Source organism: Salvelinus alpinus, chromosome 4 (assembly GCF_045679555.1).
Source record: "Salvelinus alpinus chromosome 4, SLU_Salpinus.1, whole genome shotgun sequence".
NCBI classification, from domain to species: Eukaryota; Metazoa; Chordata; class Actinopteri; order Salmoniformes; family Salmonidae; genus Salvelinus; species Salvelinus alpinus.
In genome coordinates, this window is record NC_092089.1 from 96,201,353 (window position 1) to 96,226,604 (window position 25,252).

General features: G+C 44.7%; 1 protein-coding gene across 1 annotated transcript; it reads left to right on the plus strand.

Annotated features, from left to right (window-relative positions):
• Window positions 1-12,183: 12,183 nt before the first annotated feature.
• Window positions 12,184-22,008, plus strand: LOC139574722 (BTB/POZ domain-containing protein KCTD12-like). Its single transcript, XM_071399552.1, has one exon. The coding sequence runs from the start codon at window positions 13,290-13,292 to the stop codon at window positions 14,142-14,144; it is 855 nt and encodes a 284-aa protein (XP_071255653.1). The 5' UTR covers window positions 12,184-13,289; the 3' UTR covers window positions 14,145-22,008.
• Window positions 22,009-25,252: the final 3,244 nt, after the last annotated feature.

The following is a 25,252-nucleotide window of genomic DNA, read 5'->3' on the forward strand; positions in this document are numbered from 1 at the left end:
TATTCTGTGGAAGGGATGCTCTGGCTGTTCTGTGCTTTTTAGGGGTGGTGGCATCATCCCCATTGGTACATGACCCTCAATACTGATAAAGATATAGAATATAGTTTATTTTAGAAATATATATTTTAAACGTTTTACCTATTTTTTGTGATATCCAATTGGTAGTTACAGTCTTGTCCCATCGCTGTAACTCCCGTACGGTCTCAGGAGAGGCGAAGGTGGAGAGCCATGCGTCCTCCGAAACACGACCCTGCCAAGCCGCACTGCTTCTTGACACACTGCTCGCTTAACCCGGAAACCAGGAGGAAACACCCTACAGCTGGTCACCGAAGTCAGCGTGCCCGCCACAAGGAGTAGCTAGAGCGCGATGGGACAAGGACATCCCGGAAATGTTAATAATGGTTTAGAGACAGTTGTAACAGTAATATGTTAATAATCTCTCTCTCTGTAGATGTTGCTGATGGACCATGCCTCTCACAGGAGGGACACGGAATAGGACAGGTGGGTTCACATCGTTGCTATGGGCACCGGGGAGAGGAAGAGGAATGCAACGTCATATTCCCATGGTTGATACACTGAATATATCACACACACCACTTACTAAATGCTGCTGTCTGCAAGGTAAAGCTGCTGAGAACAGTGAGATCAATAAGAAGAGGTCTTTATGTCTTCCTACTTTCTGCCTTTAATGATCCCTCTCAATTCAATTTGCTTTTTTGGCATGACGTAACAATGTACATATTGCCAAAGCTTACTTTGGAGATTTACAATATTAACATATTAATAATAGTCAATTTGTCAATGGGACAACAGTAACAACAATAACAAAGGGTCAAAATAACCATACATTGAACAATAACAATAAGCATAGAGGACATGTGCAGGTTGGTTGGTCTGTCAGACACTGTCCGTCATCTTTAGACAGGCAGCAATGTAGTGAGCTGCCAACCCACACCTCTCTGCGTCCTCTCCCAACAGGACGGGTAGCCTACTCTCATCAGAGCTCTTTGAAACCTTGAATAAGGGATTCAAATTTGGGGAAATGACACGAATTGTTTTATATATTTTTTTACATTTTGTCAGGAAATGCAGCTCCGTCTCAGGTTCTGCTGTTGTGCAGTGGCTGCACAGCCTTTCCTCTACAGTAAGCCATGTTTTCCTGTGTCTACCCTTCTCAGTGGCAAGGCTGTGCTCACTGAGACTGCACTTTGTCAAGGTCTTTCTAAGGTTATGATCAGTAACCATAGTCAAGTACTTTGCCACGGTGTACTGTAGGTTTAGGGACAGATAGCACTGCATTTTGCTTTGTGCTTGTGTTTCCCAATAAGTAATGTAGTTTTGTTTTGACTGTGTTGTAATTTGGTTTATTCTGATTGATTGGATGTTCTGGTACTGAGGCTTCAGTGTGTTAGTAGAACAAGTTTGTGAACTCAGCCCCAGGACCAGCTGGATGAGGGGACTCTTCTTTGCTCAGCTCTTGGTATTGCAGGGATTGGTAATGATATGAGAGGGGGTCACTGTATTTTAGATGTTTCCAAAATGTAATTGCTCTTTTTTGAGTTTTTATTATTAGTGGATATTGGCCTAATTCTGCCCTGCATGTGTTGTTTGTAGTTTTCTTCTGGACATGTAGGAGAATCACACAGATCTCTGCATGCAGGGTTTCAATGGGGTGTTTGGCCCATTCTGTGAAATATTGTTTTGCAAGTGGACCCCACATCTCGCTGCCATGAAGTGCAATTGGTTCAATGACACATTCAATTCGTTTTAGCCAAATTTTAATAGGTATTTCTATTTGAATTCGTTTTTTAATGGTGTAGAATGCCCTGCATGCTTTCTCTCTCAGTTCATTCACTGCCTCATTAAGGTGTCCAGTTGAGCTTATGTTTAAACCTATGTAATTGTAGTGTGTAAGAAGAGGACTATATATTTTGTACCAATTAAGACATTTGGTCTAATTCCCTGAGATCTGGATCTTCTCTGGAAAATCATTATTGTAGTATTTTTGGGGTTTACTGCCAGGGCCCAGGTCTGGCAGTACTGCTCTAGCAGGTCTAGGCTCTGCTGTAGGCCATGTGCTGTTGGGGTTTACTGCCAGGGCCCAGGTCTGGCAGTACTGCTCTAGCAGGTCCAGGCTCGGTTGTAGGCCATGTGCTGTGGGGTTTACTGCCAGGGCCCAGGTCTGGCAGTACTGCTCTAGCAGGTCCAGGCTCTGCTGTAGGCCATGTGCTGTGTGTGACAGCAGGCACAGGTCATCTGCGAAGAGCAGGCATTTAATCTCTGAATTGTGAGAATTAACACCAGGGTGCTGAGGATTTTTCTAGAATAGTGGCCAATTCGTTGATGTAAATATTAAAGAGTGCAAGGCTCAGATTGCAACCCTGGTGAAGGCCCCGCCGCTGGTTAAAGAATTCTGTTATTTTCTTTCCTATTTTGATGCTGCACGTATTGCCAGTATACATTGATTTAATTATGTCATATGTTTTACCCCCTATACCACTTTCAATAACTTTGTAGAACAGTCCTGTATGCCAAATAGAATCAAATACTTTTTAGAAGTCGATAAAGCAAGCGTTCATTTTGGCATTATTTTGGTGGACATGACTCTCCTCTCCTCTCTCTCTCTTACTGCAGTAGTCAATAAACATGACTCTCTCTCTCTCTCTCTCTCTCTCTCTCTCTCTCTCTCTCTCTCTCTCTCTCTCTCTCTCTCTCCCCTCTCTCTCTCGCTCTCTCTCTCACACAGCAATAGTCAATAGACATGACTCATCTCTCTCTCTCTCTCTCTCTCTTACTGCAGTAATCAATAGACATGAATTTCCAGTTTCACCATATTTGCTATTCCATATTGACAGAATTCCTGAAACTTCTTCCTGGAAGTTGTCCTTCCTAGAAATGTAAAGTTAATTTCCTGAAATTCGACACCTTTTGCCGTTGGGCATAGAGAAAATGTTGCAGGTTTTAACAAATTTCATACAATTCTACAAAGTTTGCCATGTGACGAAGAGTAATTTCATGCATTTTTACTCATGTGATCCCAACTGTACTATTCAATTGAGATGCAAAATGTTCAGTTTTATAGCTAATTTCCTGCAATTCTACACATGGGATGGAGATATCTTTTTAATGTTGCCTTGACTTAGGCCATGTTCATATGATGTCTGAGTGAGAGTGACTAACAAAATCAATGGGGTCCCACTGGAGGACAGGACCCCTGGGCACGGGCCCTGCGTGCCTGGTCAGTAATTCAGCCATGATTACTACAAGGTGTAGATAGTGTAGATAGCCATAACTTTGTTATGTCAAGCCTAAATAAATTCAGGAATAAAAATGTTCTTAACAAGTCACATGGACTCAATAAGTGTGGAAAAATAGTGTTTGACATGATTTTTGAATGACTACCACATCTCTGTATCCCACACATGCAATTACCTGTAAGGTCGCTCAGTCAAGCAGTGAATTTCAGACACAGATTCAACTACAAAGACCAGAAAGGTTTTCCAATGCCTCATAAAGAAGGGCACCTATTGGTAGATGGGTAAAACTAAATGAAGCAGACATTGAATATCCCTTTGAGCATGGTGAAGTTATTAGTTACACTTTGGATGGTGTATCAATACTCCCCGTCACTACAAAGATTCAGGCTTCCTTCTTAACTCAGTTACCGGAGAGGAAGGAAACCGCTCAGGGATTTCACCATGAGGCCACTTTAAAACACAGAGTTGAATAGCTGTTAAAGGAGAAAACTGAGAAAGGATCAACATTGTAGTTACTCCACAATACTAACCTAATTGGCGGAGTGAAAAGAAGGAAGCCTGTACAGAATAAAAATATTTCGGCTGAGATGGAAATCCCAGACGATGTTGGTGTCCAGGACGTCGGGACCCAACAGTGCTCCTCTGGACCGTACCCCTCCCAGTCCACCAAGTACTGAATCTGACCCCCATGAAGTCAGGAGTCCAGTAGGGACCTGATGGCATAGGCAGGGATCCCATCGATGTCCAGGGGAGGCGGAGGGGTGTCGCGGGGGACTGCGTCAACCAGGGGACCAGGAACCACCGGTCTGAGGAGGGAAACATGAACAGAGGGTGAGATCTGGTAGTTGGTGGGGAGTTGTAAACGGTATGTTACCTCATTCATCTTGAAGGGCCACACAAACCGGGGCAAGCGGAGCGGGAGGTTCCTGGTGGAGAGCCAGGATGGAACACGGGAGCCTCACATGGGCAGCATTCCAAACCCCCTCTGCATGCCGAAACCTCTCGTCCACTGCAGGGACTTCGGTCTGACTCGGGGTCCACGTGGCCAGGGCTGGCTGATACCCCAGGACACACTGGAAGGGGGTCAGCCCGGTGGAGGAGTGGCAAAGTGAGTTCTGGGCATACCCTGCCCAGGGAAGGAACCGGGCCCACTCCCCCTGCCGGTCCTGGCAGTGACTTCTAAGGAACCTCCCCAGCTCCTGGTTGGTCCTCTCCACCTTCCCGTTGGACTGAGGCCGGTACCCGGATGTGAGGCTGGCCGTGGCCCCCAGCTTCTCCATGAATGCTTTCCACACCCACAACATGAATTGGGGGCCACGGTCGGAGACAATGTCCTCCGGAAGGCCATAATTCCGGAAGACCTGCTGGATCAGTGCCTCAGCAACGTAGCAACGTCAAGCATAGTGGTGGCTGCATCATGTTATGGGTATGCTTGTAATCGTTAAGGACTGGGGAGGCTATCAGGATAAAAAATAAATGGAGCTTAGCACAGGCAAAATCCTAGAGGAAAACCTTGTTCCACCAGACACTGGGAGATGAATTCACCTTTCAGCAGGAAAATAACCTTAAACACAATGCCAAATCTACACTGGAGTTGCTAATCAATAAGACAGTAAATGTTCTTGAGTGTCACACCCTGATCTGTTTCACCTGTCTTTGTGCTTGTCTCCACCCTCCTCTAGGTGTCGCCCATCTTTCTCATTATCCCCTGTGTATTTATACCTGTGCTCTCTGTTTGTCTGTTGCCAGTTCGTCTTGTCTTGTCAGGTCTTACCAGCGTTATTTTCCGCATTCCTGTTTCTCTAGTTCTGTTTTCTAGTTGTTCCCGGGTCTAACCATTCTGCCTGCCCTGACCCCGAGCCTGCCTGTCGTCCTGTACCTGTCTGACTCTGACCTGATTACGAACCTCTGCCTGCCCTGACCTCGAGCCTGCCTGCTGTCATGTACCTGCCTGATTCTGACCTGATCACAAACTTATGCCTGCCCTCGACCTGCCGTTTGCCTGCCCCGTGTTTCTAATAAATCATCTCAGAACTGTACTATCCCTCTCCCGTGTTTGCATCTGGGTCATTTTTTTTCACCTTTATTTAACCAGGTAGGCTAGTTGAGAACAAGTTCTCATTTGCAACTGCGACCTGGCCAAGATAAAGCAAAGCAGTTCGACACATACAACAACACAGAGTTACACATGGAGTAAACAAACATACAATCAATAATACAGTAGGAAAATCTATATACAGCATGTGCAAATGAGGTAGGATAAGAGAGGTAAGGCAAATAGGCCATGGTGGCAAAGTAATTACAATATAGCAATTAAAACACTGGGATGGTAGGATGTGCAGAAGATGAATGTGCAAGTTGAGATACTGGGGTGTAAAGGAGCAAGATAAATAAATACAGTATGGGGATGAGGTAGATTGGATGGGCTATTTACAGATGAGCTATGTACAGGTGCAGTCATATCCTGAGTTGTGATAGTACGAACATACCATGACTGACCCAGCAGACTTGGACCAGCTCCTCAACGCCGTCTCCTCCCAGGGAGCCACCATTGGAAGACACGAGGAGTTACTTGAAGGTCTTATGGAAGGATTACAGACCTTGGCGTACTGCTAGGATCGTGCCTTCAACAAATTGCTGGAGCAATTCTGCAGATTTTCTGAGGCAGCCCGCCACTACAGTAACCAGACTGTCAATTACCCCGCTACCAGCGGCATTTCTTCCCAATCTACCCCGGCTTCCCAAGAACCCTGCTTACCTCCTTCGGAGCACTACGCTAGAAATCTTTTTGTGTCTGTAGTAGTTTCTGTAGTGGTGGGTAGTGAATACTGTAGTGGTGGGTAGTGAATACTGTAGTGGTGGGTAGTGAATACTGTAGTGGTGGGTAGTGAATACTGTAGTGGTGGGTAGTGAATACTGTAGTGGTGGGTAGTGAATACTGTAGTGGTGGGTAGTAGTTTCTGTAGTGGTGGGTAGTGAATACTGTAGTGGTGGGTAGTGAATACTGTAGTGGTGGGTAGTAGTTTCTGTAGTGGTGGGTAGTGAATACTGTAGTGGTGGGTAGTGAATACTGTAGTGGTGGGTAGTGAATACTGTAGTGGTGGGTAGTGGTTACTGTAGTGGTGGGTAGTGAATACTGTAGTGGTGGGTAGTGAATACTGTAGTGGTGGGTAGTGAATACTGTAGTGGTGGGTAGTGAATACTGTAGTGGTGGGTAGTGAATACTGTAGTGGTGGGTAGTGGTTACTGTAGTGGTGGGTAGTGAATACTGTAGTGGTGGGTAGTGAATACTGTAGTGGTGGGTAGTGAATACCATAGTGGTGGGTAGTAGTTTCTGTAGTGGTGGGTAGTGAATACTGTAGTGGTGGGTAGTGAATACTGTAGTGGTGGGTAGTAGTTTCTGTAGTGGTGGGTAGTGAATACTGTAGTGGTGGGTAGTGAATACTGTAGTGGTGGGTAGTGAATACTGCAGTGGTGGGTAGTGAATACTGTAGTGAATACTGTAGTGGTTTCTGTTGTGGTCGGTAGTGAATACTGTAGTGGTGGGTAGTAGTTTCTGTAGTGGTGGGTAGTGAATACTGTAGTGGTGGGTAGTGAATACTGTAGTGAATACTGTAGTAGTTTCTGTAGTGGTGGGTAGTGAATACTGTAGTGGTGGGTAGTGAATACTGTAGTGGTGGGTAGTGAATACTGTAGTGGTGGGTAGTGGTTACTGTAGTGGTGGGTAGTGAATACTGTAGTGGTGGGTAGTGAATACTTTACTGGTGGGTAGTGAATACCGTAGTGGTGGGTAGAAGTTTCTGTAGTGGTGGGTAGTGAATACTGTAGTGGTGGGTAGTGAATACTGTAGTGGTGGGTAGTAGTTTCTGTAGTGGTGGGTAGTGAATACTGTAGTGGTGGGTAGTGAATACTGTAGTGGTGGGTAGTAGTTTCTGTAGTGGTGGGTAGTGAATACTGTAGTGGTGGGTAGTGAATACTGTAGTGAATACTGTAGTGGTTTCTGTTGTGGTCGGTAGTGAATACTGTAGTGGTGGGTAGTAGTTTCTGTAGTGGTGGGTAGTGAATACTGTAGTGGTGGGTAGTGAATACTGTAGTGAATACTGTAGTAGTTTCTGTAGTGGTGGGTAGTAGTTTCTGTAGTGGTGGGTAGTGAATACTGTAGTGGTCGGTAGTGAATACTGTAGTGGTGGGTAGTAGTTTCTGTAGTGGTGGGTAGTGAATACTGTAGTGGTCGGTAGTGAATACTGTAGTGGTGGGTAGTGAATACTGTAGTGGTGGGTAGTGAATACTGTAGTGGTGGGTAGTGAATACTGTAGTGGTGGGTAGTGAATACTGTAGTGGTGGGTAGTGAATACTGTAGTGGTGGGTAGTGGTTACTGTAGTGGTGGGTAGTGAATACTGTAGTGGTCGGTAGTGAATACTGTAGTGGTGGGTAGTGAATACTGTAGTGGTGGGTAGTGTATACTGTAGTGGTGGGTAGTGAATACTGTAGTGAACAGTGTGTTCGTTAGGGATGGAGAAGAAGTGTGACACCAATCAGTCCCTCGAGGATTGGAGTTGCCCACCCCTGGTTTAGATGCTCACACTCAGCATCACTTTGCTGTCCTCCAAACACCACTACAGTCTGAATCATATCAGAGTTCTTTATATGGACTTTATATTCACAGACTAGTATATGATAGCAGGCCACATTAGACTATATATGGATAGCAGGCTACATTAGACTATATATGGATAGCAGGCTACATTAGACTATATATGGATAGCAGGCCACATTAGACTATATATGGATAGCAGGCCACATTATACTATATATGGATAGCAGGCTACATTAGACTATATATGGATAACAGGCTACATTAGACTATATATGGATAACAGGCTACATTAGACTATAATATGGATAACAGGCTACATTAGACTATATATGGATAGCAGGCTACATTAGACTATATATGGATAGCAGGCTACATTAGACTATATATGATAGCAGGCTACATTAGACTATATATGGATAGCAGGCTACATTAGACTATATATGGATAGCAGGCTACATTAGACTATATATGATAGCAGGCTACATTAGACTATATATGGATAGCAGGCCACATTAGACTATATATGGATAGCAGGCTACATTAGACTATATATGGATAGCAGGCTACATTAGACTATATATGGATAGCAGGCTACATTAGACTATATATGGATAGCAGGCTACATTAGACTATATATGATAGCAGGCCACATTAGACTATATATGGATAGCAGGCCACATTAGACTATATATGGATAGCAGGCTACATTAGACTATATATGGATAGCAGGCCACATTAGACTATAATATGGATAGCAGGCTACATTAGACTATATATGGATAGCAGGCTACATTAGACTATATATGGATAGCAGGCCACATTAGACTATAATATGGATAGCAGGCTACATTAGACTATAATATGGATAGCAGGCTACATTAGACTATATATGGATAGCAGGCCACATTAGACTATACCCACTGACACACACACACACATATATACAGTGGGGAGAACAAGTACTTGATACACTGCCGATTTTGCAGGTTTTCCTACTTACAAAGCATGTAGAGGTCTGTCATTTTTATCATAGGTACACTTCAACTGTGAGAGACGGAATCTAAAACAAAAATCCAGAAAATCACATTGTATGATTTTTAAGTAATTAATTTGCATTTTATTGCATGACATAAGTATTTGATCACCTACCAACCAGTAAGAATTCCGGCTCTCACAGACCTGTTAGTTTTTCTTTAAGAAGCCCTCCTGTTCTCCACTCATTACCTGTATTAACTGCACCTGTTTGAACTCGTTACCTGTATAAAAGACACCTGTCCACACACTCAATCAAACAGACTCCAACCTCTCCACAATGGCCAAGACCAGAGAGCTGTGTACGGACATCAGGGATAAATTGTAGACCTGTACAAGGCTGGGATGGGCTACAGGACAATAGCCAAGCAGCTTGGTGAGAAGGCAACAACTGTTGGCACAATTATTAGAAAATGGAAGAAGTTCAAGATGACGGTCAATCACCCTCGGTCTGGGGCTCCATGCAAGATCTCACCTCGTGGGGCATCAATGATCATGAGGAATGTGAGGGATCAGCCCAGAACTACACGGCAGGACCTGGTCAATGACCTGAAGAGAGCTGGGACCACAGTCTCAAAGAAAACCATTAGTAACACACTACGCCGTCATGGATTAAAATCCTGCAGCGCACGCAAGGTCCCCCTGCTCAAGCCAGCGCATGTCCAGGCCCGTCTGAAGTTTGCCAATGACCATCTGGATGATCCAGAGGAGGAATGGGAGAAGGTCATGTGGTCTGATGAGACAAAAATAGAGCTTTTTGCTCTAAACTCCACTCGCCGTGTTTGGAGGAATAGAAGGATGAGTACAACCCCAAGAACACCATCCCAACCGTGAAGCATGGAGGTGGAAACATCATTCTTTGGGGATGCTTTTCTGCAAAGGGGACAGGACGACTGCACCGTATTGAAGGGAGGATGGATGGGGCCATGTATCGCGAGATCTTGACCAACAACCTCCTTCCCTCAGTAAGAGCATTGAAGATGGGTCGTGGCTGGGTCTTCCAGCATGACAACGACCCGAAACACACAGCCAGGGCAACTAAGGAGTGGCTCCGTAAGAAGCATCTCAAGGTCCTGGAGTGGCCTAGCCAGTCTCCAGACCTGAACCCAATAGAAAATCTTTGGAGGGAGCCGAAAGTCCGTATTGCCCAGCGACAGCCCCGAAACCTGAAGGATCTGGAGAAGGTCTGTATGGAGGAGTGGGCCAAAATCCCTGCTGCAGTGTGTGCAAACCTGGTCAAGAACTACAGGAAACGTATGATCTCTGTAATTGCAAACTAAGGTTTCTGTACCAAATATTCAGTTCTGCTTTTCTGATGTATCAAATACTTATGTCATGCAATAAAATGCAAATTAATTAATTAAAAATCATACAATGTGATTTTCTGGATTTTTGTTTTAGATTCCTTCTCTCACAGTTGAAGTGTACCTATGATAAAAATTACAGACCTCTACATGCTTTGTAAGTAGGAAAACCTGCAAAATTGTCAGTGTATCAAATACTTGTTCTCCCCACTGTATATATATATATATATATATACACACACACACACACTGTTTTATTTTAACAACGGGCAGATCTAGGTGTTGAGGGACAGGGACCGTATTGGACCCAAAGAGAGAGGTCCTCTGGGAAATCAGGGAACAGATTGGTGAGAGACAGAACCAATGAGTCAGACAGGAACTGTGTGTGTGAGTCAGACACACACTGTGTGTGTGCATGTGTGCTTGAGTGTGTGTGTTAGAGAGAAGATTCAGCTTCCCACATCCACTACCCTCCTGATGAATTCTCTCCCCACAAGGAACACGGGTGTGTCAGGAGGGACTCCTGTAGGAGCTGGAACACGGGTGTGTCAGGAGGGACTCCTGTAGGAGCTGGAACACGGGTGTGTCAGGAGGGACTCCTGTAGGAGCTGGAACACTGGTGTGTCAGGAGGGACTCCTGTAGGAGCTGGAACACTGGTGTGTCAGGAGGGACTCCTGTAGGAGCTGGAACACGGGTGTGTCAGGAGGGACTCCTGTAGGAGCTGGAACACTGGTGTGTCAGGAGGGACTCCTGTAGGAGCTGGAACACTGGTGTGTCAGGAGGGACTCCTGTAGGAGCTGGAACACTGGTGTGTCAGGAGGGACTCCTGTAGGAGCTGGAACACGGGTGTGTCAGGAGGGACTCCTGTAGGAGCTGGAACACTGGTGTGTCAGGAGGGACTCCTGTAGGAGCTGGAACACTGGTGTGTCAGGAGGGACTCCTGTAGGAGCTGGAACACTGGTGTGTCAGGAGGGACTCCTGTAGGAGCTGGAACACGGGTGTGTCAGGAGGGACTCCTGTAGGAGCTGGAACACTGGTGTGTCAGGAGGGACTCCTGTAGGAGCTGGAACACTGGTGTGTCAGGAGGGACTCCTGTAGGAGCTGGAACACTGGTGTGTCAGGAGGGACTCCTGTAGGAGCTGGAACACTGGTGTGTCAGGAGGGACTCCTGTAGGAGCTGGAACACTGGTGTGTCAGAATACTCCCTGTTCTAACAAAGTGCCTTAATAATCAACCAGACAACCTCTTATTGACCTTCAGTTTATTCTACGGTGCAAGATGCATTGCAAATCAAATATCTTATACACAAGGCACGTGGATGTGGCTCAAATGTTGTGCTGTTCTAACCGCTAGGCTACCTGCCACGGCTAACTCACCAGAGCGGCAGGAGGGCTGCCTACTCTAATCCCGGGTCTGACGGGAAAAGTCTGTCTGGAAGTGACCTGGCAACCAAAGGGTTGCTGGTATCATATCCTAGATGCCATTGCCTGCTGTTGTGCCCTTGAGCAAGGCACTTAACCCCCCACAACAACTGCTCCCTGGGCATCCAGTGTGGCAGCCCCCTGCGCCTCTCCCCCAAAAACGTTGTGCATTTGTGTTTTTCAGAGGGGTTGGGTTAAAAGCAGAAGTCAAATTTCGGTTGGATCTTGTGTGCAATTGACCGATAAAGTGATATTGATTACAATGCGATTTTGAAATTATATCTTTTTTTATTTGGAATTCAAATGATATGTAACGTTTTTAGTGTTAAACGTTTTTTATTTACTCTTGGGTATTTGCCATTATTATAGTTATAGTTCTTCCGCTAGGTGTCGCTGTTGTCCTCTGTTTTATTATAAGGACCTGAGTTTTATTATAAGGACCGTTAAAATGCTAATTCTAACTCTAGTTGGTAATTTACACTCCTGTTTACTATATTCACAATTGATGTTCACAACAAAGACAATTGAATTGAAATTGACATTGCAAATCAAATAGATATCTCAATTGCTTTGCTATATGGCTCATGACAGCAATGACATGACACCAAATTATGAATCATCTCTATAATTCCCTCATCTAAACAATCAAAGTCCCGTATCTGTTTTTATAGCTGTAAGGGAAACTGTTAGTTTTGCATAATATAAACGCTGACTCTGGCAGGTAGGTGGGGTTTAACGGGGCTGATTATTTACGGTACTTTTTGTAGCAGCAGAGCTCTCCGGGATGGCATAAGAGTGGCTATTACTACGGGAGGAGAAAACCTACCGACCGAACAAAAGACAGAGCCTCGTGGAATCGTTCCATCGGCGATGGCACAGCTAGAGGTGTTTTTGTTCACGGCTCTAGCTCGTATTTCGTCTGGGAAATCTGCTTCCTTTATTGGCTAATCCTGATCGGTACATCAACCGACACCTCCAACTATGGATTGCACTGAAGTTCCACCTTGTGTGTTTCTGCGTCAAGACAATAAGAAGTAAGAGGAAACCATCACGGACGACTGTGTGTTATTTTCCATTCCGGAATGATCCCCATCTATAGAGCGGGTCATTGAGAAACGCAGAAGGGAACGGATTTTTACCCGAAATAGATTTTGATAGACAATTTTGTTTCAATCCTCGGCTGCAATTTTCAGGATATTCCATTGGTTGGCGTGTAAAGGGCATGGACACAATGTTTATTATCCACTGTCTACGCAAGTTATGTTTTAGCTACCATAAATTATCCCTGTAGTTAGAATATATGTCTTCGTGCTCTCTATTTTGCAATTAACGGCCTGGGATGATATAACTGCAGTTTAGAGGATTGCTTTGCGCTGGTAGGAATAGTGCACTGCTGTAGTTAAGCTCTTTTTAACAGATAAAGGCCTATCGGGATAGACGCTACGCAGATCACCTATAGGCTTTTAGAAATACCCTTTTGTTAATTTTGACAACAAACCGATATATATATAAAAAAAAATCAATTGTAATTCATATAAACGCAAGTAACCTATTCTGATCTGCAGTGTACAGTTGTAGGCTATAAGGTGGAATCATCTACCCACTGCACTAGCAAGGTGACAGTAGAGTAGGGTTGCAGTGTGAGCGGAGTTCTCTGTGACAGAAGGACAACAGCCATGGCTCTGCCAGATAACACCCCCGGCATTCCCGTAGAGGAGGAAGTCATCTTCCCTGAGATAGTAGAGCTGAACGTGGGCGGCCAGGTGTACATCACCCGCTACTCAACCCTCATCAGCGTACCAGACTCTCTCCTGTGGGAGATGTTTAGCAGGAAAACCACCAAAGGGCTGGCGAGGGACACCAAGGGCCGTTTCTTCCTGGACCGGGATGGTTTCCTGTTCCGGTATATTCTGGACTACATGAGAGATCAGCAGCTGGTGCTCCCAGACCACTTCCCAGAGCGGGGTCGCCTGCAGCGGGAGGCTGAGTTCTTCAACCTACCTGAGCTCATAAAGATCCTGGCGCCCAAACTCAGCAAGCAGAACTCGCTGGGCGACGAGGGGTGTCAGAGCGACCCGGAGGACTCCTCGCCGGGCATCGACACCGGGCGCAACCTAGCCTCGCTGGGCACTGCCGCTGCCTGCGCCAGTCTGGTCCCCAGCGGAGACGGTAAACGCTCAGGATTCATCACCATCGGTTATCGCGGCTCCTATACTTTGGGGCGTGACAGTCAGTCCGACGCCAAGTTCAGACGTGTTGCTCGCATTATGGTCTGTGGCAAGACGTCGCTGGCTAAAGAGGTGTTTGGGGAGACGCTGAACGAGAGCCGGGACCCGGACCGCCCCCCAGAGCGCTACACGTCACGCTACTACCTCAAATTCACCTTCCTGGAGCAGGCCTTTGACAAGCTGGCGGACGCCGGGTTTCACATGGTGGCTTGTAACTCCACGGGGACCTGCGCCTTCGCTCACGAGCAGACGGACGACAAGATCTGGACCAGCTACACTGAATACGTGTTCTACCGTGAGTGAGGCCATCATCAGCCCTGGTCCCCGGGCCACCTAGTGCTCCCCAGCCTCCAGCCCCCTCTCCCGTTGCCTCCCTGGTTCCAGCCCTGGGTCCCCTTGCCTCCCTGGATCCAGCCCTGAGTCCCCTTGCCTCCCTGGATCCAGCCCTGAGTCCCCTTGCCTCCCTGGATCCAGCCTCCAGCCACTGCCCCCCTGGCTCTTTGACCCCCATAGTGCTCCCTAGCCTCCAGCCCTTGGCCCCAACCACCATGTGCCCCCCCCCCCCCCCCCCCCCCCACTCTCCCAGACTCCCTTGGATTCCTGCCTCAAGCCCCCCTGGGCCCCAGCCCCATGGGCCCCCTGCCTCAAGCCCCCTGGCCCCCAGCCCCATGGGCCTGGCCCCCTGCCTCAAGCCCCCTGGCCCCCAGCCCCATGGGCCTGGCCCCCTGCCTCAAGCCCCCTGGCCCCCAGCCCCATGGGCCTGGCCCCCTGCCTCAAGCCCCCTGGCCCCCAGCCCCATGGGCCTGGCCCCCTGCCTCAAGCCCCCTGGCCCCCAGCCCCATGGGCCTGGCCCCCAGCCCCATTGGCCCCGGCCCCCTGCTTCAAACACCCCTCCTCCATATTTCTTTCTGACCCATCAGCTGCTCTCCTTACCGCCTCTGCTGTCCCCTCTCCTGATCCATCTATAACCTGACCATCGCCCCCTCAAGCCTCCGCACCAAGCCCCAGAGACCCAACTGCCTCCCCCTCCACCCTCCATGTACTGTCTCCTCCTCCTGTATATAGTATCTGCCTCAGTGAAGCACAATGCTGTGTGTAAAATAGCTTATTTAGTCCAGTTCAAGCCCTTCCTGGTCTGTGTTTAACTAATTGTAGAACTCAGAGAGTAGGCTGGAGGGGCCTATTGGAAAAGAGCTTAGCTTGAAGTGGCCCCTGGTCGATACTATTTTGTTCTGAATCTAGCCTCTGCTGCTGTTTACTCCAGCAGATCAGACTCCTACTCCTCTGAACAAAAAATGGCTGATTAATGTGACATCTAAGCAGCCTAGAGGAATGAGCGAGAGAGTGGCCAGCCCGGCACAAGCAAGAACAAAGTGTTACACAAACGAAAGTCTTTAACTTCCATTCCTCCTTCTCCTACTTCTTATTTCCATTATGATATGTCTGTGACCAAACTGTTGGGAAAGCACCGTTCAGTTCTACTATTCAAATGAATTAACATATTTTCCCCCCCAATTTCGTGGAAAGGGAATAATACCTTAGCTTTTAAGTCTCTGCTTGTGAAGACAACTAGCTAACATGATGCCATCTTGTCTCACAAACAGCACATTGTACTCCTTATAAGGGAAAAGAGAGCCTATATGGACCAATAGCATCCTCTCGTGTTGTTTATGTGTGTCTTCTTCAGGACAACCCAGTTCTTTGCATTCTAGAAAAACAACGCTATTCTTGTCCGAGAGTCAAAACCAACAAACAAGGAAAGAAAACGTTGAGAAAATAATGATAACTCAAAAAGATCAAGTTGTGTATTTGACTGCAGAAAGAGAAAAAAAAAACAAGGGGTTGTAGTACAGGGTGAGGGTTTGTCTGAAATGGCACCCTATCCTCTATGTTGTGCACTACATTGACCAAAGTCCTCTGTGGGCCCTGCTCAAAAAAAGTGCACTACATAAGGAATAGGGGTGCTTGATGAAGTGTGTTTATTGATTGTGCGATGGAGTGTTGAGTATTCTAATCGCCCATGCCTGGAAGACCAGAGATGTGAAGTGTTACATCACAATGTCCACAAAACCTCTCCTCCTCCTCTTCCCCCTCTTCTTCCTCCTCCTCCTCCTCCTCCTCCTCCTCCTCCTCCTCCTTCTACTCTTCCTCCTCCTCCTCTTCCCCCTCTTCTTCCTCCTCCTCCTCCTCCTTCTACTCTTCCTCCTCCTCCTCTTCCCCCTCTTCTTCCTCCTCCTCCTCCTTCTACTCTTCCTCCTCCTCTTCCCCCTCTTCTTCCTCCTCCTCTCATCTTGGTTTTTACACCGCCTTTCTGTTTTTACTTTCTTCAAACAAGAACATTTTACAGGGATACGATTGTTTTTGAATGCCCACAGCGTTTGGCTCTTAGCCCTCTTCTGAAACTGTGGTTTCTTTTTCTCTTTGGAGTGTGTTTTTATTCAGCTATCTATCCCAAGCTCTTCTATTCAGTTCAGTATTCCAGTTTTAAGCTCTTTCATATTTGATGATGGCTCTCATTGACTATAATGTGTATACCCATGAGAAGGAGAAAGGATTACGCCATAGCCAAGCAAAGAACGACATTCTCTCAAAACTGTAGCAGCTAAACAACAGTACAGGACAGGACTTTGGATAGCACATGGATATTGTGGATATTTTGGGGGGAATGTTGTAATACAGTCGATTCCTGATAAGTACACCTCTTATAAGTGCAAAATCACTGGTTGGTGCACATTGTCATTACAGTTATAACAGTTGTATATCAGGAGTTGACTATAGTTGGACTGAACAGTAATTGTAACCAGAGCAACTATAACCACAGTAACAGGAGACAGTGTGTGAATGGTTAAATGTTAAGAGGGGTTAAATGTTAAGAGGGGTTAAGAATGGTCAAATGTTAAGAGGGGTTAAGAATGGGTAAATGTTAAGAGGGGTTAAGACAGGGTTAAATGTTAAGAGGGGTTAAGAATGGGTAAATGTTAAGAGTGGTTAAGACAGGGTTAAATGTTAAGAGGGGTTAAGAATGGGTAAATGTTAAGAGTGGTTAAGACAGGGTTAAATGTTAAGAGGGGTTAAGACAGGGTTAAATGTTAAGAGTGGTTAAGACAGGGTTAAAGGTTAAGAGGGGTTAATAGGGGTTAAGTGGTAGGGGTCATTTTAAGGTATACTCAGGGCAAGTCTGCATTTCAACAACAACATTACAATTTGAACTTTCCGTGCCTCAGTAGGTAAAATAAAGCTTCGAATCATCTCCAAATACCAAGGAACACTAATTATCTGAAAAGGCTCAACTTGTACCAGTAATAATCAATGGATCAACTAGTAATGTGACTAGTAAATTACAGAATATTCTCCCTGATAAAGTGAAACTCTTGTTCAAGAAACGTTCTTTGCGGTTCGGTAGACAGAGGGATTTTAATTTGAGTGAAGGTGTGAAGAAGACATTCTGAATGCCTGACGGATGATAAATGTTTTCTTGGAAATCGCTAGAGTATGATAGCACATTCTTTGAGTATGTTAGCACGGTGTTGACAGGAGCAATAAAAAAAAATTAAAAATGTAACCAGGCAAGTCAGTAAAGAACAAATTATTATTTTACAATGACGGCCTACCTCTGCCAAACCCAGACGACACTGGGCCATTTGTGCTCGTCCCTATGGGACTCCAAATCACAGCCAGTTGGGATACAGCCCAGGATCGAACCAGGTTCTGTAGTGACACCTCTAGCACTGAGATGCAATGTCTTAGACCACTACGCCACTCCGGAGCCAATGTTTTTGTCAGCTTCAGTATCGATGTCACAAGTCAAACATAGACCAAACGTCAACAGAGGAAAGATCTTTGTCGTTCAGTAGGTACACCGTACACCCTGAAGAAAACACTGGTTGCTATACCTATTACATGTTGTGGGAACATGATTAGTGTGAGACTTTCTTTATGTTTGCTGTTATTTCTACTCTCCGTTAGTCAGCACCTCTACAAAACATTTTTGGGTGTGCGTCAGCTTCTGTCTTTTGTTATACAGCAGGCGGAAGGAAAATGTAATCTGTCAATTCCAATGTGTTATTTATCGTCTGCTACAGTTGCATTGTACGTCCGTTATGAATTATTTATTAACTAACCTGGTAAAGTAGGGTGACATGCTTCAGGAGAGTTGTGTACATTTATATTATTATTGGAACCTAAAATTGTTTAAAAAAAACATACAAATATTCCACAAGTAAACTCTTAATTATTTTGACTGAAGACACCACAAGCCTATAAAGTAACTGTATACTTCCAAGACTCTCTCTCTCTCTCTCTCTCTCTCTCTCTCTCTCTCTCTCTCTCTCTCTCTCTCTCTCTCTCTCTCTCTCTCTCTCTCTCTCTCTCTCTCTCTCTCTCTCTCTCTCTCTCTCTCTCTCTCTCTCTCTCTCTCTCTCTCTCTCTCCACCTCTCCACCTCTCCACCTCTCTCTCTCTCTCTCTCTCTCTCTCTCTCCACCTCAATCTCTCTCTCTTTTTCTTCAGTGGGTTCTCAGTGGGATCTTGTTGTGAAAGGCTGGCCTCCCTCTCCACCCTCTCTCTCTCTCTATCTATCGTTCTCCCTCTCTCGCAGTGAAAGACAGGCCTCTCTCTCTAACCTCTCCCTCTATCTTTTTCACATCTTTCTCCATCTCGCAGTGAAATGCTGGCCTCTCTCTACCCTCTCCCTCTCTATCTTTCTCACTCTCTCTCTCGCAGTGAAAAGGCAGGCCTCTCTCTCTACCCTCTCCCTCTCTATCTCGCAGTGAAAAGGCAGGCCTCTCTCTCTACCCTCTCCCTCTCTATCTCGCAGTGAAAAGGCAGGCCAGAGTCAGTGACAGAGCGGATCTGGAATAGCAACGGTAGGTAAGTGGCTCTGTCAAAGCAGATTACAGAACCTCTGTGTGTCTCTGCCTCTAATCCATTAATTAGACCTGAGTATACTGTAGCAACCTAGTATCAGTCAGACACAAGACATTAATAAACATAGTTGTTGTTGAGTGACAGCCAGGTCAGGTAGACCGCAAACAGGGAACACTGGTTTTCATCAAAACAGAAAACTAGGTCATCAAAACAGAGAAATTTAACTCTGATCTTTGCCATCATAATAGAGTAAGCTAAGTCTTTGATCTTTACCATTGAAACCGAGAAAACTAGTTATCTGATCTTTGCTATCAAAACAGTAAACTGAGTCTCTGATCTTTGCCATCAAAACAGTAAACTGAGTCTCTGATCTTTGCCATCAAAATAGAGTAAACTGAGTCTCTGATCTTTGTCATCAAAACAGAGTAAACTGAGTCTCTGATCTTTGCCATCAAAACAGAGTAAACTGAGTCTCTGATCTTTGCCATCAAAATAGAGTAAACTGAGTCTCTGATCTTTGTCATCAAAACAGAGTAAACTGAGTCTCTGATCTTTGTCATCAAAACAGAGTAAACTGAGTCTCTGATCTTTGTCATCAAAACAGAGTAAACTGAGTCTCTGATCTTTGCCATCAAAACAGAGTAAACTGAGTCTCTGATCTTTACCATCAAAACAGAGTAAACTGAGTCTGATCTTTACCATCAAAACAGAGTAAACTGAGTCTCTGATCTTTACCATCAAAACAGAGTAAACTGAGTCTCTGATCTTTGCCATCAAAACAGAGTAAACTGAGTCTCTGATCTTTACCATCAAAACAGAGTAAACTGAGTCTCTGATCTTTGTCATCAAAACAGAGTAAACTGAGTCTCTGATCTTTGCCATCAAAACAGAGTAAACTGAGTCTCTGATCTTTGCCATCAAAACAGAGTAAACTGAGTCTCTGATCTTTACCATCAAAACAGAGTAAACTGAGTCTCTGATCTTTGTCATCAAAACAGAGTAAACTGAGTCTCTGATCTTTGCCATCAAAACAGAGTAAACTGAGTCTCTGATCTTTACCATCAAAACAGAGTAAACAGAGTCTCTGATCTTTACCATCAAAACAGAGTAAACTGAGTCTCTGATCTTTACCATCAAAACAGAGTAAACTGAGTCTGATCTTTGTCATCAAAACAGAGTAAACTGAGTCTCTGATCTTTGCCATCAAAACAGAGTAAACTGAGTCTGATCTTTGTCATCAAAACAGAGTAAACTGAGTCTCTGATCTTTGCCATCAAAATAGAGTAAACTGAGTCTCTGATCCTTGCCATCAAAACAGAGTAAACTGAGTCTCTGATCTTTGCCATCAAAACAGAGTAAACTGAGTCTGATCTTTGCCATCAAAACAGAGTAAACTGAGTCTGATCTTTGCCATCAAAACAGAGTAAACTGAGTCTGATCTTTGCCATCAAAACAGAGTAAACTGAGTCTCTGATCTTTGCCATCAAAACAGAGTAAACTGAGTCTCTGATCTTTACCATCAAAACAGAGTAAACTGAGTCTGATCTTTGCCATCAAAACAGAGTAAACTGAGTCTGATCTTTGTCATCAAAACAGAGTAAACTGACTCTCTGATCTTTGTCATCAAAACAGAGTAAACTGAGTCTCTGATCTTTGCCATCAAAACAGAGTAAACTGAGTCTGATCTTTGTCATCAAAACAGAGTAAACTGAGTCTGATCTTTGTCATCAAAACAGAGTAAACTGAGTCTCTGATCTTTACCATCAAAACAGAGTAAACTGAGTCTGATCTTTGCCATCAAAACAGAGTAAACTGAGTCTGATCTTTGTCATCAAAACAGAGTAAACTGAGTCTCTGATCTTTGTCATCAAAACAGAGTAAACTGAGTCTCTGATCTTTGCCATCAAAACAGAGTAAACTGAGTCTCTGATCTTTGCCATTGAATCAGAGAAAGTAGTCAATGTAGTCTCTGTTTTTAGCCAAAGGAGTTTTGCACCATTTGTGTCCCCACCGTGGTGAGATAGGGCGATGGTGCAGCCAGGTTATTACCCTTAACCTTAACCATTCAGAATGAGTGACTAAACTTAATGTTTTAACCCTATCCCAAACCTTAACCCTTAACCTTAACCATTCAGAATGAGTGACTAAACTTAATGTTTTAACCCTATCCCAAACCTTAACCCTTAACCTTTAACCCTTAACCTTAACCATTCAGAATGAGTGACTAAACTTAATGTTTTAACCCTATCCCAAACCTTAACCCTTAACCCTTAACCCTTAACCATTCAGAATGAGTGACTAAACTTAATGTTTCAACCCTATCCCAAACCTTAACCCTTAACCTTAACCCTTAACCCTTAACCATTCAGAATGAGTGACTAAACTTAACCCTTAACTTCAAAAGTTGACGTTTGGAGAACGTGACTGAACGTCTAATTTTTCAATGAGACTGTGAGAGCTTGTTGGATGGTGTTGACTTGTCTGATGTGAAAAAATATGTAAAACATTTTCTCACAATTAAGTATGAATCAAGTCAATGCATCATGACCTTGTTATTTAAAGTGACGTGAGTCTATTAAGTATGAATCAATTCAATGCCTCATGACCTTGTTATTTAAAGTGACGTGAGTCTATTAAGTATGAATCAAGTCAATGCGTCATGACCTTATGTAAAGTGAGTGAGTCAAGTCATAAATGTTTTAAATGGCTTAGATGTCGGAGGCTCTCAGAATATCCTCTATCTGGCGCACACACACACACACAAACACGTTAAAATCTTTGTTTGTGTGTGTGTGTGTGTGAGATCCGTCTATTTTTGGGTCGCTGTTTCGGAATGCATGATGGCGGTGGATTCCTCCAGAGTGTGTTGTCACAGTGCCTGGAATGTTTTTCCGACCAATCCAAACTGAGTCTGGAGTGATTGAGGCGGTGGTATGAGTGTTGTCACAGTGCCTGGAATGTTTTTCCGAGGGTAAAGTCTCGTCAGTGAGTGACTGTGCACATCGACATCGTAGTGTAAAACGCCAAAGCAAGCTACTAGCTGGGAGGTGTCGAAGCACACTGAGGGAATATCAGAAGATAGTGTCCATGCTGCAGGTCTGTACCTCTGTGGTTAACTGTGAGGCTCAGCATTCAACAGCGTTGATGTAAGAGGGTCGCTTAGATACGCTGAAGCTATCCCGGATGGTCATCTAAAACTGGTGTGAAAGTCGAGCATGTTTGGTTGTGAGCCATATAGTGAGCAGGTGTAAACTATGTCTGATCATACCAGGGACGTGTTACAATAAAGACATTTTATCATGGATGGTTCTTACCTGCCTTTTTTAATATGCTGTATCTGTATTTGTACTGCAAGATAGTTACACTAAGCAAGTTACACTAAGCAAGCATTCACAGCACATATAAATGAATCTCTGACATTGCTATTATAAACAGATGGTTTCTGATTATTTTGCAGCACTGTGTCATCTACCTCCTCTTGCTGTTATTGTATTTCTCACCCTCTCGGTCTTCACATGTCCTCTAGTACACAACATGCGAGAGAGGGAGTATTGTAGAGTGTTCCGGAATCTACTGGAATGTAGCTATAGAGGGTTCTAGAATCTAGAGTGTTGCTACTGGAGCGTTCTATCACCAGGCAGCATTAGGACTGGTGCTCTATGTGTGGACTGGAGAGTGGAGTAGAGAGAGCCAGGGACACAGTAGGCCTTATACTGTAGCTTAGCCTTGAAAGTCCCTGAGCCAGAGAGAGATAAGGCCCCATGCATCTTCAGGACAACATGCCTTCAGCAGTCAGCTTCAATCGCTCAGTGTTTGTGTAACAAATGGCACCCTATTCCCTATGTTGTGCCCATAGGGTTCTGCTCAAAAGTAGTGCACTAAATAGTGAATAGGGAGCCATTTGGGATATACCCACTGTTAGGAGAAAAGGAAAGAGAAGGAAAAAGAGAAGGAAAGAGAGAAGGAAAGAGGAATGCACAGACATAAATATACAGAGAGACATGTTCAGAGAGAGAGAGAGAGATACTCACACATATGGAGAGGGGCAGGGAAATACAGAGGGAGAGAGAGATACTCACACATATGGAGAGGGGCAGGGAAATACAGAGGGAGAGAGAGATACTCACACATATGGAGAGGGGCAGGGAAATACAGAGGGAGAGAGAGATACTCACACATATGGAGAGGGGCAGGGAAATACAGAGGGAGGGAGAGATACTCACACATACGGAGAGGGGCAGGGAAATACAGAGGGAGGGAGAGATACTCACACATATGGAGAGGGGCAGGGAAATACAGAGGGAGGGAGAGATACTCACACATACGGAGAGGGGCAGGGAAATACAGAGGGAGGGAGAGATACTCACACATATGGAGAGGGGCAGGGAAATACAGAGGGAGGGAGATACTCACACATACGGAGAGGGGCAGGGAAATACAGAGGGAGGGAGAGATACTCACACATACAGAGAGGGGCAGGGAAATACAGAGGGAGGGAGAGATACTCACACATACGGAGAGGGGCAGGGAAATACAGAGGGAGGGAGAGATACTCACACATACGGAGAGGGGCAGGGAAATACAGAGGGAGGGAGAGACCACTGCAGTGGTTCCCAAACTTTTTATAGTCCCGTACCCGTTCAAACATTCAACCTCCAGCTGCGTACCCCCTCTAGCACCAGGGTGTGACAAAGAGCTCTTATAGGACCAGGGCACAAATAATAATAATAAATGATTTAGCTCTTTACTTAACTGTCTTACATATAAAACCTTATTTGTTAATCGAAAATTGTGAATAACTCACCACAGGTTAATGAGAAAGGTGTGCTTGAAAGGATGCACATAACTCTGCAATGTTGGGTTGTATTGGAGAGAGTCTCAGTCTTAAATCATTTTCCTCACACAGTCTGTGCCTGTATTTAGTTTTCATGCTAGTGAGGGCCGAGATTCCACTCTCACATAGGTACGTGGTTGCAAAGGGCATCAGTGTCTTAATAGCACGATTTGCCAAAGCAGAATACTCTGAGCACAGCCCAATCCAGAAATCTTGTCCCGTGTGGCTCAGTTGGTAGAGCATGGCGCTTGCAACGCCAGGGTTGTGGGTTCATTCCCCACGGGGGGACCAGGATGAATATGTATGAACTTTCCAATTTGTAAGTCGCTCTGGATAAGAGCGTCTGCTAAATGACTTAAATGTAAACGTAAATCTGGCAGTAGCTTCTGATTAAATTCAATTTTCATAGAACCGCTTGTTGCAATTTTGATGAGGCTCTCTTGTTCAGATATTGGTAAGTGGACTGCAGGCAGGGCATGAAAGGGATAACGATCATGCAATGATGGAAAGACCTGTGTGTTGTCCTTGTTAATGCAGACAGTGAAGAGCTCCAACTTCTTAATCATAGCCTCAATTTTGTCCCGCACATTGAATATAGTTGTGTAGAGTCGCTGTAATCCTAGATTCAGATCATTCAGGCGAGATAAAACATCACCCAGATAGGCCAGTCATGTGAGAAACTCGTCATCATACAAGCGGTCAGACAAGTGAAAATGATGGTCAGTAAAGAAAATGTTAAGCTCATCTCTCAATTCAAAAAAACGTGTCAATACTTTGCCCCTTGTAAAAGCGTTACATGGTCGCTGCCAATATCATTGCATAGTGCAGAAAATACACGAGAGTTCAGAAGCCTTGCTTTAACAAAGCTACCCTCTTAAGGATTGGGCCCCTTTTTTCAAGTTTCGCCTAAAATGACATACCCAAATCTAATTGCCTGTAGCTCAGGACCTGAAGCAAGGATATGCATATTCTTGATACCATTTGAAAGGAAACACTTTGAAGTTTGTGGAAATGTGAAATTAATGTATGAGAATATTACACATTAGATCTGGTAGTGTCACGTTCTGACCTTTATTTCCTTTGTTTTGTCTTTATTTAGTATGGTCAGGGCGTGAGTTGGGGTGGGCAGTCTATGTGTGTTTTTCTATGTTGGGGTTTTGTGTTCGGCCTGGTATGATTCTCAATCAGAGGCAGCTGTCAATCGTTGTCACTGATTGAGAATCATACTTAGGTAGCCTGGGTTTCACTATTGGTTTGTGGGTGCTTGTTTCCTGTGTCTTTGTGTAATTCACCAGACAGGACTGTTTCGTTTCGGTTTATTCTCGTTTATCGTTATTTTGTTGTTTTGTTCGAGTATTTTGGTTTTCATTAAAAGGAATATGAATACTCACCACGCTGCAGTTTGGTCCTCCTCTCTTTCTCCTAACGACGAGTGTTACAGGTAGAAGATAACATAACATAAAAACTTTATTTTTCCATTTTTTGTTTTGTTCCATCATCTTTGAATTGCAAGAGAAAGGCCATAATATAATATTGCAGTTTAGGTACAATTTAGATACTTTATTTATTTGTTTATTTTTAATCCCAGCCCCCGTCCCCAGAGGAGGCCTTTTGTCTATTGGTAGGCCATCATTTTAAATAAGAATTTGTTCTTAACTGACTTGCCTAGTTAAATAAAGGTTAAATTAAAATAATAAACCAGGGGCGGGGCC

What these genes read in the sequence shown, in the direction of transcription:
- LOC139574722 (XM_071399552.1), top strand. Translation starts at nt 13,290, where the DNA reads ATGGCTCTGCCAGATAACACCCCCGGCATTCCCGTAGAGGAGGAAGTC.